General features: G+C 41.4%; 1 protein-coding gene across 8 annotated transcripts in view; it reads right to left on the minus strand.

The window, feature by feature from the left end:
- Cobl (cordon-bleu WH2 repeat protein) overlaps positions 1-18,465 on the minus strand; it is a 242,784-nt gene that overhangs the window by 155,448 nt on the left and 68,871 nt on the right. For 7 of the 8 annotated variants that reach the window (XM_076546020.1, XM_042285598.2, XM_042285600.2 and 4 more), the window contains exon 2: positions 2,803-3,006. In XM_076546020.1, coding sequence (XP_076402135.1) covers positions 2,803-3,006 — 204 coding nt within the window. The remainder of the gene's footprint in view (positions 1-2,802; positions 3,007-18,465) is intronic. The other variant, XM_076546019.1, reaches the window with a different exon arrangement.

Below are 18,465 nucleotides of genomic sequence, written 5' to 3' on the forward strand. Positions count from 1 at the left end.
GTAGTATATCAACAGGTGACCCCTGTGAGAAGGTCATTTGACCCCAAAGGGATTGAGACCCACAGGTTGAGAACCACTGGTCTATACCATTCTGTGTCCAGCTTATAGGAGAGGCAGGTATCTTCTATATGATCCTCATTGAGAGGTTGTACCATGGCAGACCTGGACACACCTAATTACCCTTAGAGTAATGAATTCTGGTTTTCTTAAAAATTCATCTAAATTTTACATGCCACTCAATATGTTTATTTTTTCTTGGGTTTGAAGAAAATTAGTGCTCCAAAGCCAGATTTCTTACAATTTGTGTAGGCTAAGGAAAAACCATTGCATGGGCAGGTCCACCTACCTTTCCTCCTCACTCTAGACTCTGTAACGTGGACCTGCCTGTTTCATAGGTGGGCTGCTCAGCAAATGTTCCCCTTTCCCCTGCTGCCTGAGATACACTCTTCCCAGTGACTCGCATGGGTTTGTCATTTATTATTTATTTTGCTAGATGGATAAATGAACATTTTACTATTTAGTAACCTATCAAGAGCCCACAAAATAATACTTCCCCTGGACTGGAATAGGACCACCATCCAAACAAGGACAATGCCTTCTACAAACTATCGGGCTGTGGGTGTGTGAAAACACTCCTTTTTTTTTCCCGCAGGACAGCAAGCTCTTCGCCATTCAAATGTCAGCCCCTCAGTCTTGCTATTTACACAGAAAAGACAATCTCCTTTATTTAAAAGGGAGAGAAGGGGAGGGAGAAAAGAAGGGAGGGAGGGAGGGAGGGGAGGATGAAGGGAAAAAGAGGAGGAGGGAGGAAGGAAGGAAGGGGAAATTGGGTATGGAAACTCCTGTAAATAATGATGTTCTTTAATAGCCTTTCTCATAGGCTTAATAACTAGGAAGTGGAAGTCTTATGCTGCTTTACAAGGCTCGTGACCTGGAATTCCCTGCACAGGTATAAACTTGTCTATTCTGTGGTGTTTGGGGCACAATGGTTCTTAGGGGCAGAATCAGGACTGAACCCTGGGAGAGATTTCATCTATTCTGGAAAAAGAAACACTTGCCTTTCCCTGCCAGATGTCCCTTAGCTGTGTGAACCAATGTGGATGTGACTAATTTTCTACACTAAAATGACACAGCCTAACACTGTCAGCACTTACGAGCCTTTTATGAAGCTCCCCCGGGGCTGAGGGTACTGTGTCTTCAAAGATATTCTCTTCACTTGTGCTCCCAATTAAAGCCATGGGGCTGCTGGCTTCCTTCCCACCCGCCATGCAGAGAGCTGGCAGCCCAACTCCTAACGGCCTGCCAGGCCTTCTCCCTTAGTCAGGAACAGTTCCAAGCCCCATCCTTACATCTTCATATTTAAGAACAGACAGGGACTTTTTACTTGCGTTTCTAAGTTCCAGAGCAGCTCAAAAAATCAAAAACTGTGATGTGCAGAATGGGGCCACAAGCATTCAATCACTAGCATGTTTTCTCTAGGTGATTCTTGCCTGTCAGGAAACACAAGGTTCAGGGCTGGCTATGTTTTGTCAAGTGCTGTTTAGGGCAAGATGAGCATGTTCTTTGCTAAAGCCACTGCTTAAGCAGAAGAGGGGGGAAAATGTAATGGAAAAGCAAAGAGTCAGGAAGCTGACATCAGGAACCTAACATGCCTTCATCTACAGCACCCAGAGGGCATCCCAGGAACGGAGGCCTCCAGGCCGATGCTGATTCTTCCTGACTCTAAGCTTCCCTGCTTAGAACAGAGAATGTTATCTGAATCATTTATAAGGTTCGGCCTCATCTCTGTGGCAATCTTACAAAACTGTACAGTGATGACTTCTGCTCTAAAGGGAAGACGAAGTGGAAGGATAGAGGGAGCACAATGCATTCACTTGAAAGCATTTTTTTTTTTCAGAAATCTTTCTACTTTCTAGGAGGAACCCCACCTTTTCTTGTGTTTGTCAAAGAAGATTCATGTGTTACTATCCAGATGCCACAAGCTAAGGGAAGAAAAGTGGTAACTATCAACTGGGACAAAATATAAAAATGGGAAATATATGTTTTACTGGTAGACTGGCATGCATTCTAAAATCATTTTTAAACTATGATATGATAGCATAACATACTCCTGACTTTGTAGGAAGTGTGTGCTAAACATAATGACTATTCTATAAAACAACCAGACACACACACACAGCAACTCTTACAATTCAGAGTCTCTGAGCTAGGCCTGGGGAAGTGCCACCAGGGATCAGTCAGTCTCAAGCCCAAGAAGCTCCTTTGATGCTAATATGAAGATCTCCCTACACCTGTGACAATAGCAGCAAGGAGGAACCCTGCTGGAAAAAATATCTTCTTACCCTATGCTGGTGGTAAGACCTTCAAAGACAGTGTGATAATACCCATTATAACTAAAGTCATGGTATCTTAGAACACAACAATTCCAGTTGTGGCTATAGACTGAGGCTGGAAGCAATACTCATCAATATTATGTTTCATTATCACATAAAATAAACCTGAAAATTTATGTATCTCTATACTTTTTTCTGAGCTCAAACTCTACCAGTGTGGGTTTTTAGCTCTGGGTCCCCTAAAGACTACAGAGAGCCTGGCTGGGCCAGTTAGCCCACACTCTTCCCAGTGGGACTGTTCTGGTTCTCCTAGGCTGTGATCTTGTACCAATCCATAGCATGCATTCTAACCTGAGTCAAATTCAACATGGAATTAAGTATGACATGCCCACATCTATTCTTCCTTTTCTTCCCACATGCATGAGGCAGAACACAGGAGCTATCTATCACCCAGGTACCAGGATCTTACCTTCCACTGACCACACTCTGCTTTTCCAGTCCACTGGGCAGAACCACAGTGATGTCCAAGGTGCTATTCTGTAGTCCCTCCTTCATGTGGACCAGGCTTTGCTGTGAACCCAGTGTGGCATCATGAGGCAGTTTCTGTTCACTGTGGACACTCTGGGCAGTAGGCTTTCCAGGAGGTGGTGGAGCACGGGCCTTCATCTTCCTTCTTGAAATGATAACACAGAGACACTAGATGAGGGTTTTATGCTTGCCTCCAAATGATTCATCCTTAAAAGCATTCATGGCTTGCTTCAGAAATACCTTGAAAGCTATGGAGACCTTTTAAAGTTCTGTGTTAGCAATCCCCAATCCACAGATAATATCTTCCACAAACAAGTAAAAAACAAACCAGTTCAAAGAAACAGCATGAGAAGCATTTCTGAAAGTGTTTCTGAAAAAGAAATATCCTAAAAATGTTGTCCCCATCTGTAAGCAACATGTCCTATTTTCTACCCACCCTGGTCAAGGTGTAGGCATGTACAGAGGAGTTTGCTGGCCTGGTCCTTTCTCCATGCTGGCTCACCACTAACAAGTAGGTGGTCATACCTAATTTTCTGCAAAGCTCTCGTGTCCACCTTTTCCAGCTCAGGAACTAAGACCAGCTCTGAGGGCCTGGATCTATGAACCTGTAATACTGGATGCCCTGAACCAAATAACCATCACAATCTGCTTAATAACTACCTATTCATCCAATAGTCACTTTCCAGATTTCAAAATATTTTGCAGCCCAGATTGATTTGTAGCTTAATTAAAAGCCCACAATCACTCAATATCAGGCAGAGGTAGGAACCATACCCAGCTGATGCCCCAGTGCCTACTTCCTCCCAACCCTGTACAGCCCTAACCAGAAGACACATACAGAGGCGATGAGAGTGCTTCACACACCCTGAGCTCTATTGCCCAATTGAATTTCTGTAGGCATTCTGGCATGAGGTTTATAAGATATCAGACAGGCTTCTAGAAATTGATTCTCAAGAAGCTCATCATATACTATGTGATATGATGACATCATTTCTAATGGTAGACAATCTAACCACATACCAACCAGTAAATTAAATAACTAATAGGACATATCAGTAAAGATCAATAAATTATTTTATATTGGTATATTGGTACCAATAGTTAAAAATGTATAATTCAATGAGCAAAACCAGATGTTTTTGAAAATAATTTTTAAAAAATAGAAAATTTCAAAATAGTTGTTTAGGAAACCATTTTAGAGAGGGCTACATTCTAGCAACAGACTCTACAACAGTCTAGAAAGACACAGTGAACAATTAGCAGTGGGCGATGCCAGATATGACATGTGCTTTGCTACTGTAATGTGTGTTACTTGTAAAACATGAGCCATCATTTAGAAATGAGAACAAGCAGGAAATGGGATCCAGAAGAGGCTGTAAGCTTCCAGATGTCCCCATCATAGTTAACACAGACTGAGGAATGGCACTTGGTTACTATTCTCTGCTGTGGGAAGTAATTATAAATTAAGTTTAAAAAATAAAAACATAAGATTTGTATTATATTTGTATATGATGCTATATTTTAACTGTTATTGCTTATTTCCTTTCATTCATAGACATAAAAGTAAAAAATATCCAGGAATAGCGGTATACTCATATAACCCCAACACACTCAAGAGCCTGAGGTAGGAAGGTAGCAAGTTCCAGGCCAGCCTGAGCTATATAGTAACTTTCATGCTAAATCTGGGCTACATAAGACAAAACCATGAAAAAACAATTTAAAATAAAAATAAAATCCTTAGTATCAGAAGTCCCATTATTTATTAACTCCTATTTCCACCTGTGCCACTTTCAAAGGGAAGACTTTTCCTATGTTATAGATAACAAAGGGGCACATCCTCCCAGCATTACAAAGACGTAGAGCTACCCTCAAACCCAGATAATTTACGCAGTGTCTGAAACTTTAACCACTGTATTTTTGAGTCTCTTTGAAGGACAGCTGTTAAATCCATTTTGGAGATTAAAAACATGAAGACAAAGAAACATTCACCAATTAGCCTTAACTGCAAGCCAGAAGCCCAGTCTATGAAATACCTCCCACAGGTGCTTAGACAAAATTTATATTGTAATTTTTAGAGAAGAAATACCTTTCCAATTTAGCAGAGCAGAGTCAGGCAGGAAGCAGCCCAGTGTTCAGTGCTATTGCAGGAGCACAGTATTATAGTGAAGCGATGGCTGTCATCCATTCCTTCACTCATTGCAAAAGCAACCCGTCACCATCTTCTAGATACCTTGTGATATCACTTTATCCACCCTACCGTGTTCATGATTCCAGTGGTCATGAACCTCACACCTCCAGAGTCACATAACCAGCTTCTTTCCCAGTCAGTTACACCGCCCTAAGGTTCCTTCCACAGTGTTTAGGGATCATGATCTGAGGGCTGATCCTCACAGTGCACCCCACAAACTACCTGGGAAAGCCCATTGACTATGGCCTGATACAACTTGAAAGGCTGTGAGTACTCTGAGTAGAGCTTTTTGCTCAGGACAGTGAGGGGTGTGTGTGCGTGTGCACATCATGTATGCACATGTGGCAAGTCAGCCAATATTTAAGAAAAACAGAATTCTTTAAAAACCACAACATAATTTCTAGTGCTTTCTGTTAAAGAGGAAACATGACAGTGTACTGAACACAGTCACAGCAAAGTCAGCTGTGTCCTTTCCAGTGACGGAGGGGGTTTCCATCTCAGTGACATCATACATCTTTGCCCCACCAGACTATACTGATAACCACACCTTTGGAGTCTTGGCCGTCAACCTCTCCCACATCTCTCCAACTGTCCTGTCAACTGGTCCGTAGTCTGGAGCAGCCCCATCTGTATGAGCCTCATGGCACTCTGCCCTCTCCCTATTCTTTGTCCTGTGCAGGTCTCTGGAAGACCACAGTTTCTGGTGCTCATCTCTGGATGTGACAGGCCTGGGGAAAGACCTATGACCAAGATGAAGAGTCTCCACTTCTCTACACTCAGCCTGAAACTCCACAGGGAGCTGAAAGTGTGCCCTGCACCTGCCTGTCACTGACCAGCTAAATCCTAACAGCTGAAATGTATGGACTGTAATCAAATGTTAAAATAGCATTATTATAGTTACAACATTTATTTCACTGGACAACGAGATGTAGCCATTAGGATACTATAGAGATGAACACCCGTGCACCGCTACTGAGAACATGCAGCAGCACAGGCACTGCAGGGGACAGGAAAGGGACTCCTTAAAAGTTAGAATTATCAGGTGACTAACAAGTCCTGCTAGATCCAGATGCCGAAGAACTGAAAAAAGAGGCTTGACTAGGTATTTGTTCACCTGTGTTCATAGCAGGTGGCTGTTTTGATGAGCAGGCTGCCAGATGAAGCAAGGATGCTGAGCCTGAAGAGGAAGTGGCGGACAGAGATTTTAAACTGTCACTTAGGAGGTCATGGTTAACATGATGAGTCTCCCGGGTGGGGATCCTGATAGAGGGAACAGGCTATGCATGGAACATGATGAGGCTTCAACCCTGCCTCCCTCCTGACTCATCTTCCACCAGGGACAATGTACTGATGCAGATATTTTATAGTCAGGCTTGTCAAGGATGTGTGCATTAGGGAGCAGAGGTTTCTAGTGTGGGTGAAGTACACAGCCTTAGGGCAAAGATCTTTTTTCCCTTCTCCATGCTTGCTGGCATGGCTTCTCTGAATGTCCTCCATAGAACATAGTCATAGCTGGGTATGATGGCCTATGCCTTTAATCCCAGAACTCAGAAGACAGAGGCAGGTAGATCTCTAGGTTCAAGGTCAACCTGGCATGCAGATGAAGTTCAAGAACAGTCAGAGCTACACAGAGAAACTTGTAAACTTTGTCTTGAAAACCAAAAACAAACAAACAAAAGAACATAGTTGTAGTGAGAAAAAGAAAATTCCATTTTCCTGCACTTTTGAACAATACAGAGAGAACCACTGCTATTCAAACAGATATTCTGAGTCATCTTCACTCAGTTGTGAACAACCTCATGAGTGCTACCAAGTAGATGGTTGTCAAAGATCTATGCAAATCGTCAATCTACAGAAGCTAAGATTCAAGACTATAGGAGCACATGAGAGAAGGCCAAGCTTCTGCCCAAGTGCCATGAAGTCCTTAGGGCTAGGGCCTTGCCTGGCTCCTCTTGGGCACATCCAGGGCAGGTGCTGCTCAGCTGCCATCAGGTAGGTCCAGCCAGGGCTCTTTAGGAGAGGAATCACTAACACACAACCCAACTCCTTTCCAGCTCTCCAAGTTAAAACAGTGGGTGTGCCCTGGCAGGAACTGTTTAGAAAAAAAGTATATTATATAAGAAAACAGTTCTGGCATTTCCAAGTCATCAGTTGTGGCTCCAAATGATGTGGGACCATCCTACATCCCCGCTCCTGAGTACTTACTAATTTCTCCATCAGTTCATGGCTCCCAGCTGGGTTTTATTTCTGATAGCTTTTTCACTATAGAAAAGAGTGCTTGAAACCTGGTCCCTGAAAGCTGGAGGACCTATGAAGACATGGGCTAAATGGTCCAGAGACTGCAAATTTTAGGCTCTGTGCAGACAGATGAATTAAATCCAAATTCCATAAGGGATCAAAGGCCTTCACTCAAGACTACAGAGGCCCAGGATGAGGAAGTCCAGGGTCTATAAATTGAACAGGGAAAATTCACACCTCTCCCACCTCTCTATAGCCCCAAGTCCAACATCTAAAGGGTATCTACTTTGTGTTTCTCTTGTCTTTCCATCAGAGCCTTCAGCTGCAGACATAAAGGCATACTTTTTTTTTTTTTTTCGAGACAGGGTTTCTCTGTGTAGTTTTGGAGCCTGTCCTGGATCTCGCTCTGTAGACCAGGCCGACCTCAAACTCACAGAGATCTCCTGGCTCTGCCTCCCAAGTGCTGGGATTAAAGGCGTGGGTCACCACCACCAGACCAGGCATAAATTCTTTTTAGCCACCCAGGACCAGAGGACACAAAAGATGTGAGGAGACAGGAACTAATGCTTTTTGTCTGAAAGTCCCTTTTCAGCTGAAGCCTTTTGGCTAAGGAAGTCCTTTCAGGCTGAGGAGTCCTAGAGGTAAGATGTGGCAGTGGCTTGTTCCTTGTCTCTCTGATATTTCAGCATTTACCCCAATACTGGCTCCGTTTTTTTTTTGTTTGTTTGTTTGTTTTTTAATTAAAAGACCATTTAGAAATTAGAGTTACATCTGGTGTCCAACTTTTGGGGCACGAATTCCCGAAAAAGCTGCTTGTCTATGGCTCAGGCCAGAGCTACACAAGGCCAGAGTCCCCACCCTGCTGGCTAAGTTTTGGTTGCAGCCTCTCTGCAGCAAACTCCGTAGGTTTTTTCAGCTCCCAAAACCACGGGAGTTAGCCACTTTTGTACATTTTCCCTGTGCAGACAGCTGGATCTTTCACTTCCTTCCTCTCCTGGTGGGTTTTTTGCTTTCCTTGGGCCCCCTCTTTGGGCTGTGGCAACACCATTATCTGAATCATCACTGTCAGCAGATTTGGTGAGTCAATTAAGATTTCTTAAAGGCAGAAATTAGTTAAAAGAAAATTTTTTTCCCACATTAAAAATTAGGAAGCATTTTTACATTGGAGGGAGTTTGGTCCCTGTTTGATAATATGAAATGACAGATGGTCTAATGATGGAACAATTAAATGAGAGGATAATTAATGTTGATGTGATTTATGTAATGTAAATTATAAATATTATTTGTTTGATCATTTCTATTTTATCATTTTAAAAAGTTGTTTAATATGAGTGCCAAGATAAAAGTTTTAGAAAAACTTGTTAAAACAGATCTTAGAGATATTCAGACCCAGACAGAAGAATTTAAAGGAGAAGAAATCTCAACATTGCATTATAAGGTTACAGAGAAACTGCCTAATGCTCTCAAACAGCCAACCTTAATTTATCCAGTAACCTTACAGGAACTGCCAAATGATAGATATCCCCAAGACTGGATATGAGCTGAATGGACTCCTGTGCAAATGCTAAATCTGAGGAGACTCAAAGAAGCAATAGTCTCATATGGCTAATCTTTTGTGAAGCAGATGTTAAACTCATGGTCAGCTTGTAATAGAATTATCCCTCAAGACTGGAAAGATTTTATTACAGCAATCTTAGAGGCTGATCCCCAATTACAATGGAGGACCTGGTGGAAGGATGAGGCTAAGACCATTGAACAATGAAGCAGGGCTAGAGGTCTTGAAATATCCCAAGACCAACTTCTTGGAGAAGGTGATTATGCTGATGTACAAAGACAATCTTTATACGATGACCACACATCCTGGCTTTATGTCACATGGCAGCCTTGAATGCGTGGGACAGAACTGAAGAAGTAGGAAAGAAAATTGAGTCATTTACTAAAGTTATACAGGGCCCCCAAAAAATCTTCACTGATTTCTTACAAAGATTGACTTCAGCAGTAAATAGAATGATACTAATTCAGAAGCTAGACATATAATTATTGAATCTCTGGCTTTTGAAAATGCTAATACACAATGCAAAAGGGTAATTATGCTGTTAAAGGCAAGATCAGCACCCTTGGAAGAATGGATCTGAGATACAATAAATATTGAAACTCATGATGATGCTTGGATAGGAGAGGTGATTTCCAGAGGTTTGAAGAAAATAGTAATGTCAAATGTTTCAATTGCAGTAAACATGGTCACCTAAAAGGGACTGTAAACAGGGTGTTCCTAAAACAATGTTTTTTCAAGGAATAAACCCAATGGAACACCCCTCTCTTCTGGATTATGCAAAAGGTGTGGCAAAGGCAGATATTGGACTAACAAATGTAGATCAACAAGGGACAGACAAGGTAATCCCTTGCCTTTGCCTGCAGAAAACACCCAGAGGGACCTTTCAAAGGCCCCCATGTCAAATTCCTTTCAGTCATTTCCTGTCATCATGGAAGAAACTCCTTCTCAGAGCAATTAAATAACCTAAGGCCTATTGTAAGAAACCATACAACTCTGGATGATAGAATAGCTTTAGAAAATAAAGCAAAAATTTAAGGCAAAATTATAAATCAAAATTGATAAAGATTAGATTTGGAAACTCGCTAAAGTTAGGGTTGGGGAAGGGTTTTGTTTTTGTCTTTCAGGAGAATGAAAGCTAAAGAATCTCAAGAACAATGGACAAAAGAGACATCCAAAGAAAAAGGACAAATTATCCCAGAAAACTTGTTGCAAGAAAAAGATTTTCTGCAATGAACCATGACCATGCCTAACAGTGACCTTTGAAGTCTCCAAAAAAGATGATGGGACCCCACAACAACAATCATCAGGATGATGATGACACCATTAAGCTGACAAACATCACCAAAACATCAGCTTTGGACCACAAACTGCTCAGGACAATACTGAGATGGCTAGCTGAGATGATACAGCCTCACACACTACTCTTGTCAGGACCTGACCATAATCCAAAATTTTCTTTGTGTCCCCATAAGATTACCAGCATCCCCAATCAGTAGGAAGTAGCCTAGAAAACTATGCCACAAAAATGGATTATGGATGTTTGTCTTTGTTTAGGGGTTGGTTAAAAATTGTTATTGGTCATAAAAGAAGAAAGGGGAATATGATATAAAAATGTATTATATAGAAATGATAGGATAAAAGGGTAGATTATTGAATCTACTCTAAAAAGAGAGAAATAATAGGATAAAAGGGTAGATTATTGAATCTATTCTGAAAAGAAAAAAGAGAGAATATGAATATGATAAGATTAAATGGTAGATTATTGAATCTACTTTTAAAAAGCAACTACTATTTTTAAATACTTTACATTGGATTAGATTTTTTATATTGTATAAAATTGTGTATATCGATACAAAGTTGAGATTATTTTTATTGGAATATACTGTACTTACATTTCTACACTTGTTCAAGATGTTGTACCTATACAGCTCATTTAACAATGTAATGCAAATTGCTAGTCCTTGAAAGTAATTATTAGAATATAAAGAAATGAAAATTAGTAGTTAGTTATTACAATTGAAGTTGTAGTCATATTAGGTATGTTTCAAGGTCAAACAGATATATTTTAGATAGACATGTCATCTTCAAACACTTCAGAGATCCTCAGAATATGGCATTTAAGATGTTTTAATAACATTGATTCTTTTTTTTTTTTAATGACAATGAGACATGCCTGCTCCTGGCAGCATCAATCTACTTCAGAGAAGATGATGGGTATTGAAGAAACTCCATATGGAGTTTACTTTCTTTGTGGCAAGTTAGCCACTGGGCAAGAAAGTAGCTTCAAATGGACTGCTGACAGTATGTGATCCAAAATGGACAAGCAGGACACAAAAGAAAGGACTGCCAAACCTTGCAAGGTGGGAAGGCCCTTCAGAAAATCCTGCTTCACAGAAAAGTTTATTAGATATGCTAAACCGAAGATGGATGCCCCAATGTTGCAGAGGAACCTTGGGTGACTGTCCAGGCAGCCAGTTGTTTCTGTCATTTCTTACATTTTTGAAAGTCTCTTCAAAATGTACTTCCTGCTTACTCAGTTAATATTATTTCCTTCTCGAGTCTCTGAAGGAGTTGAAGATTAGATACTTATAGTTATAGTATTCCTTGTTAATAAATTCAGAAAAGAAAGTCACTAAAGAGGTATAAAGTATATAAGTTTGAAAGATATCAAAAGATAGTTTTGTGTTGGTAATACAAGTTAGGATAGAAAATGAATTAGGTACAACATTTTGGACTTACAAAAATTGGATAAATAATGGAGTATTTCTCTGAATCTGCCAAATGTTAATGGACTAGACATTGTTAATGTAATTCTTGACTGTTTATATTGTATATACTTATGTATATAGTTTTTCTTATATTAGTTACTTCTTTTATTATTTTAGACAAAAAGGGGAAATGTGGTGATATATTGTATACCCTAATAAAATTTGCCTGAAGATCAGAGGACAGAACAAGCCACTAGATTAAACATAGAGGCCAGGCAGTGGTGGCACACACCTTTAATCCTAACACTCGTGAGGCAGAGATCTGTCTGGATCTCTGTGAGTTCAAAGTCACCCTGGACTACATGAGATTGACTCAGTCTAGGAGAGAAACAACCAAGCAGTGGTGGCACACACCTTTAATACCAGTACTTGGGAATCACACGCCTTTAATCACAGCACTTGAGATTTCATGCCTTTGCTTGGGAAGCACACATGCCTTCATTCCTTTAATCTCAGCACTAAAAAGGAAGTGATACGGCTGGGCAGAGAATGGTATATAAGGTGTGAGGAGACAGGAACTAAAGTTTTTTGGCTGAGGAATGCTTTTCAGCTGAAACCTTTCAGCTGAGGAAGCCCTTTCAGGCTAAGGAGTCCTAGAGGTAAGACAAAGCAGTGGCCTGTTCCTTTATGTCTCTGATCTTCCAGCATTTACCCCAATATCTGGCTCTGGGTGTTTTTTAAATTAAAAGACCATTTAGAAAATTGAGTTATAGGTTGCTGACACTAACTCGCCTGAAAAACGCCAAGTATGAGATATAAATAGCACCTGCTCACAGGACATTTTAGTGGAACCAGGTAGACCTGGCACATCCTGCCAATCACACCATGAAGCAAATTGGTATCTGTTTATGCTGCAGGCACATGGGGGTTTCCTTTCTCTGCTGGAGGTCTCTGGATTCCTGTCTTTGCTTTCTCCTGGAAGGGAGCCTTTGAGTGCAAAGTGAGCTGTCTCTGTTCTGTCTGAGTGTCTGTTACTAGCCACAGCTCTAGACAGCAATCCCAAGAAACCACGGACTTCAACAGGACAGTGCTAAGCCCAGGGAAGACAACTCAGAAGCCACTGGCCCAAAGAGTGGCTACTAGAGTAAATCCCCCGTGATCAGTCATCTTGTGCTCAACTTTATACAAAGGATTTCAGGAACCCCACTCTAATCCAGAGTACAATCAGGTCAAGAAGTAAAGGGGCGTCCTCATGTCCAGCACCAACTCCTGCATCTATAATCCATTAACAGTCAATTTTTTAGCTATCGTTTCCCTGAATAATTGGGAACTAGTCATCAAACCAAACACTGTATGTATCCAATCCTAACAGCAATTTCATGTGACAAGCTTCCTGTCTCGGGTCTGAGGCTACTGAGGATCCAACAGATGCATCAACATTCAGACAAGCACACAGCTAGAATGTCAGAATTCCAGCTGCAGCGTTGCTGACCCCTGAGCACTGCACTAGCTGCTGTGGACACTGCACTGCCTTAAATGCTTTCCAAAACCAAACAACCCCAAGCTAATGTAGAAATGCAGGCCCTATGCACTGCCTTAGCACACTGGAGGCCCTGCAGGGAAAGGGATTGGATAAGGGCCATCCTTCAACAAGGTTTCCAGCATACAATCAGATACATCCTCTTCTCTAATGAGGGCTATGGCCAACCTTTGTAAATAGAACTGGTGCCCCCTGAGAACTGTACCCACTGTTAAGGCTCCATGTGACTCAGACATAATGTCAGGAACTTGCTAAATTGCCTCAGGAAATGGAGAAAGAACTGAACTTGCAAACAGATGGAAATACATGCCCAGGCTGATGACAGGTAGTTGAGCTGAGGCAGGTCCCAGTTAGTCCCAAGGGTTCCGCAATGCCTCTAGGGCCAAAACCACCATTGAAAATATAACCTGCTGTGGATATCACTCTATATAAATAAAACTCTATTGGCCAGTGACCAGGCAGGAAGTATAGGTGGGACAAAGAGAGAGGAGAATTGGGGAAACAGGAAGAAGGAGGAGAGACACTGCAGCCACCGCCAGGAGAAGCAGCATGTGAAGACGCTGGGAAGCCACCAGCCACGTGGCAAGGTATAGATTTATAAAAATGGGTTAATTTAAGATAAAAGAACAGTTATCAAGAAGCCTGCCACGGCCATACAGTTTATAAGTGATATAAGCGTCTGAGTGATTATTTTATATGTGGATTGTGGGACTGCGGGGCTTGGGGAACCTGGAGAGAAGCCCTCCGGCAACAAATGGCACCCAACGGCTCGAGTTTCCACCTTAAACCTGAGAATATTTAATAACCAATTCTAAACAGAGCCAAAACCAGGTTCCTGCTTCTTGTCTCATATGAGCAGCTAGATGCCGCAAAACGTGGGTTTGAACACTGGCAGGTTCCCGGCGTGTGCGTTTGACCGGCAGTATGGCGGGAATGGGGGTCTAAGACGCCAGAGGCACATTATGCTGTGTAGTAGATTTAGTCTTTACTAGTATTTAAAAAAAAAAAAAAAGGTTTCTGGGCTACATGCTGCTTTGATAAAAGCTTAGACCCACTATTTCTGAGACTTGATGACTCCCAGAGCTGGCAGAAAACGTACCACTGCCATGTTGGGAAGCTGAAGTGGGCGGAACCAGCAGCCACAGTGCTGTTTCAGGCTTAGAAGGATGCAGTTTAAAGCAATAGGCTCACAAAAAGACTGATTCAGATAATATCGTTTACAATGTGTGTAAAATATACGTAGGCTTGAAAGAGACAAAAAAATTAATGTAAAAAGCCACGTAAAGATGAATATTACACAGACAATCTGGATTGTGTTGTCTTTGGGATTTTTAACTGCAAAAAAACATTTGATCAAAAAAGATGTTGAATTAAACCAATATGTATATTTTAAAGGTAACTTGACTTCAAAATTTGGATTTAAGGATATGTTGCTTTGGAAAAGAGGTTCTGCTTTTGTTTCCACAGAAAGCCAGAGGCTATGGATTTGTTCCATATTAAGATACATCAGGTTTGACCAGCCAAGACCCCCTGAAAGATATCCGATGACACCATGGCCCAGATGATCCAACATCCAGAACGGTTTCAAGGCAACTGGCTCCCACAATACAGCCTCAAGGACTACCCCATAGGCCTAAAATTTTCTTTTGCGTCCCCATAGGATACAGCGCCCCCCTCCAGCAGGAAGTAGTAAGAGATGCTACGCCCAAATTCCCAAATATACCAAGCTGGCTTTAGAGGTGGAATTGGCTCACTCCCCCTCTAAACCCAGACATATTGCTTTAAAAAAAAATGGTTAAGAGATTCTTGTGTCCCAAATCAGAAGAGCTCTCTGGTGTGGGACAGAGAAAAACCAATATTTTTATTTAAAACAGGTTGATTATAAATGTGGTCTCTTTCTAAAAAAGAAAAGGGGATATGATATAGATATATAGAGATGATAAGATAAAAGGGTAGATTAATGAACCTACTTTTAAAGAACAACTTGTTTAAAATGTTTTACATTGGTATAGATTTTAGTTTATGTTTAAAATGTTTTACATTGGTATAAATTTTAGTTTATTGATACAAACTTGAATTAATTTTGTTATACTGTATATATATTTCTATTCTTGTTTGAGGTATTGTTTATGTAACTCATTTAAAATTGTAATGGATAATTAAAATAGATTAATAATTAGTCATCTATGATAATCATATTTGTAGCCATGTTAGTTAAGTCTTCTAGGTATACATAGAGATATTTCAGATAGATAGGTAATCTTCAAACACTTCATAGACCTAGAGAATATGGCATTTAAATAACTTAAAATTCTGTTGACGTGAGACACAATTGCTCCTGGCTGCACCAATTGATCCCGAGAGAATGTTGGGCTTCTAAGACATTTCCATTTGGAAGTTTGTCTTTTGGCACAAAATGGCCTACTGGGCAAAGAACTGCCCTTGCCTTGATGGCTGACAGTACAAATGCAATGCTGTCCTTTCTGGACAAGCGGGACACAAGGAAAGCGACCACTGTACTCTGCCAAGACAGGGTAAGATGGTCTCTCAGAATTCCTGCTTCTGAAATGGTCTGTCAGATACTCTAGGCCTATAGCCAATTTGAATGCACCAACAATGCTGAGAAACATTAGGTGACTGTCCAGGCTGCCAGCTGTCTTGGTCTACTCTTGCAAGATTCCCGAAAGTTGTTTGCATCCATCTACCATTTCTCAGGTACCATTTTCTTCCTTCTCAGGTCTTTGATGTGGTTGAAAACTAGATAGTTATAATTTCCTCAGTTATGATAAAAGATAAGTTAGCTATAAAACCTTAAACTCACAAATATAAGATAGATAAGACATCTTCTTTAATATTGTAACTATAATTCTTGCTCGGTAATTGTTTTGTTATATGTAGTTTTACCATGTTAAAGTTAAAACCTTCCTTTTTAAAAAAAAAGAAGAAAGGGGAAGTGCTGTGGATATCACTCTATATAAATAAAACTCTGATGGCCAGTGACCAGGGAGGAAGTATAGGCGGGACAAAGAGAGAGGAGAATTGGGGAAACAGGAAGAAGGAGGAGAGACACTGCAGCCACCGCCAGGAGAAGCAGCATGTGAAGACGCTGGGAAGCCACCAGCCACGTGGCAAGGTATAGATTTATAAAAATGGGTTAATTTAAGATAAAAGAACAGTTATCAAGAAGCCTGCCACGGCCATACAGTTTATAAGTGATATAAGCGTCTGAGTGATTATTTTATATGTGGATTGTGGGACTGCGGGGCTTGGGGAACCTGGAGAGAAGCCCTCCGGCAACATAACCAAAGCTGGAAAATTTCTTGAAAACAAGACATACCAAATCTTCTTCCTGTAAACATGGTTTTTGCAAAACAGGTTGTCTTTCAGGGACCCAAGAAAAGAAACCCTGTAAGACCTTCTCTGGGGGCTCAGCAATCCCAAAATTCAGGGCATTGCTCCTATGACAAGATTATCTTCTAATGATAGAAAAGATAAATCAAGAAACTTCTGGCAAAGCTTTCACAACTGTCCTTGCCTTTCAAAACAGAACTTAACTCTAAGAAGACATCCAAGATCCAGATCATCGCGGCCTAGAGTATGTATCTATAAAACAGACAGGCTGAGACCACATTCAAACTATGGCTTGCAAGAGAGCTGCTGAGAGGCGCTGTCTAGCTCACTGCTCATTGGATGCAGGGATGCAAGTTTACCCGCAAAAATACTTCATTTCAGGGAAACAGTCAGCCTCAGGATACCCTCTCATAAGTGCAAATGAAGTACTGGGCATGGCGCCCTACTCCAGATTCACTAAGTCTCTCAGGTCAGACCCAGCAAGTCTCTGAGGTACTGTGCATCCTCCAGCAGGTGGCTCTATTTGGACAAACCATTGTAATCTGTAGGCCTCAGTTTCTCCAAGAGCTGAACAGAAAATGCGGAGGTTTACCAGGTAGTGGTGGCATGAGCATTGTTATGAACTAACTCCTACGGGGACAGGCAATGATCAATGACTACTACTTAACCACACGGATTTTCACTCTTTGGGATTAAAAGAAAAACCTTTTATCTGTGTAAGAGCAGAACATTAGCCTATTCTTCCAGATGCACAATGAAAAGCTCACTTACGCAGCAAACCTACTGAAAACTAAGAAATGCTATTCACAATAAAATTTTAGTTTTGACCTAGGGTGGAGGAAGCTTTCAGCAACTCACCATAAAAAGATTGACTTTCCTGATAGGATTCTCTGCAGCACAGTAACAAAAGCTATTAGGTCTGACCAACCTCTAAACCCAGGGACCAGTACATATGGGAATGCTGATATCTCACCAGACATCAGGTACATACTCAAAGAGGAACATTTGAGAGCTGGGTCTCATAGCTATTACTGAACTCCTATCGAGTTAAGAAAGCCTGTAGCGTGCATGACTTAGCTATCAGCAAACACTCCACCCTGCGGCTGAGCACGGCAGCTCCTGCTCTGAGGAGCAGATAAAAGCTAGAGTTGTATTGTTGAATATCACAGAAAAGGAGTATCCACTTTCAAAAACAAGCCAATGCTAGTTTACTGAGGTTTGAACACTCTTAACAAATGAAATGAGGTAAACGGGGAGAAAACTGGTACTAATTGCCAAACCGTTAGCCAACACATGCATACATCTCAGGCTGTTCCCTACCCGGGCCAGGGGACTTAACTCACCCTACATAGAAAGTGAGCATGTGCTTTCTATGGTAGTCAGTGCAGTCCCAGGAGCTAAAGGAAAGATTCCAGTGGGCTCAGTCAGGCCTGGGGGAGGAGCACAGTGACATTTTTATGAGGGCCACCTGATGTAGTGCTTCACAGGTGGGGAAGAATGCTGCTGCCTGGGTTCCCAGCAAAAACCTCCCAAGGCCCTTTGCAGAATGACATCAATGGAATTGTCCCGCTCGCCCCTCCCCCGTTGAAACCCATAAAAGCATAGAGGAGAGCACAGAAGTGATGCAGGAGGAAGAGCGGAGTTCCTATGGAAGGAGGATGTCTGGCGGCACCCGCTTCTTCCTCCCAACGCGTGTGCCGACCTCTGGGAGTTGGCAGTGTGGGTGCACAGGCGTTCCCGTGGGGAAGATGCCTAAGTATTCTTGGAGAGATGAGTCATCTCTCCTAACACTGCCAGCTGGCCGTATGCACTTAGGCTTTATTGAATTTGGATATAGCAATCCTTCCTATCATCTTCTCAGCCATGATGTTGAACCTTCTCCTGAAGGAGTTTGGGGTTTTCTTCTTTTCAAAGCTATGCAACCAGAAGCTTGTTATTTCTTGGTAGTCTGTCTTTAAGGGATGGTTTGTTTATTTATTTATTTATTTATTTATTTATTTATTTATTTATTTATTTATTTATTT

The sequence above is a fragment of the Peromyscus maniculatus genome, chromosome 10 (genome assembly GCF_049852395.1).
Source record: "Peromyscus maniculatus bairdii isolate BWxNUB_F1_BW_parent chromosome 10, HU_Pman_BW_mat_3.1, whole genome shotgun sequence".
NCBI lineage: Eukaryota > Metazoa > Chordata > Mammalia > Rodentia > Cricetidae > Peromyscus > Peromyscus maniculatus.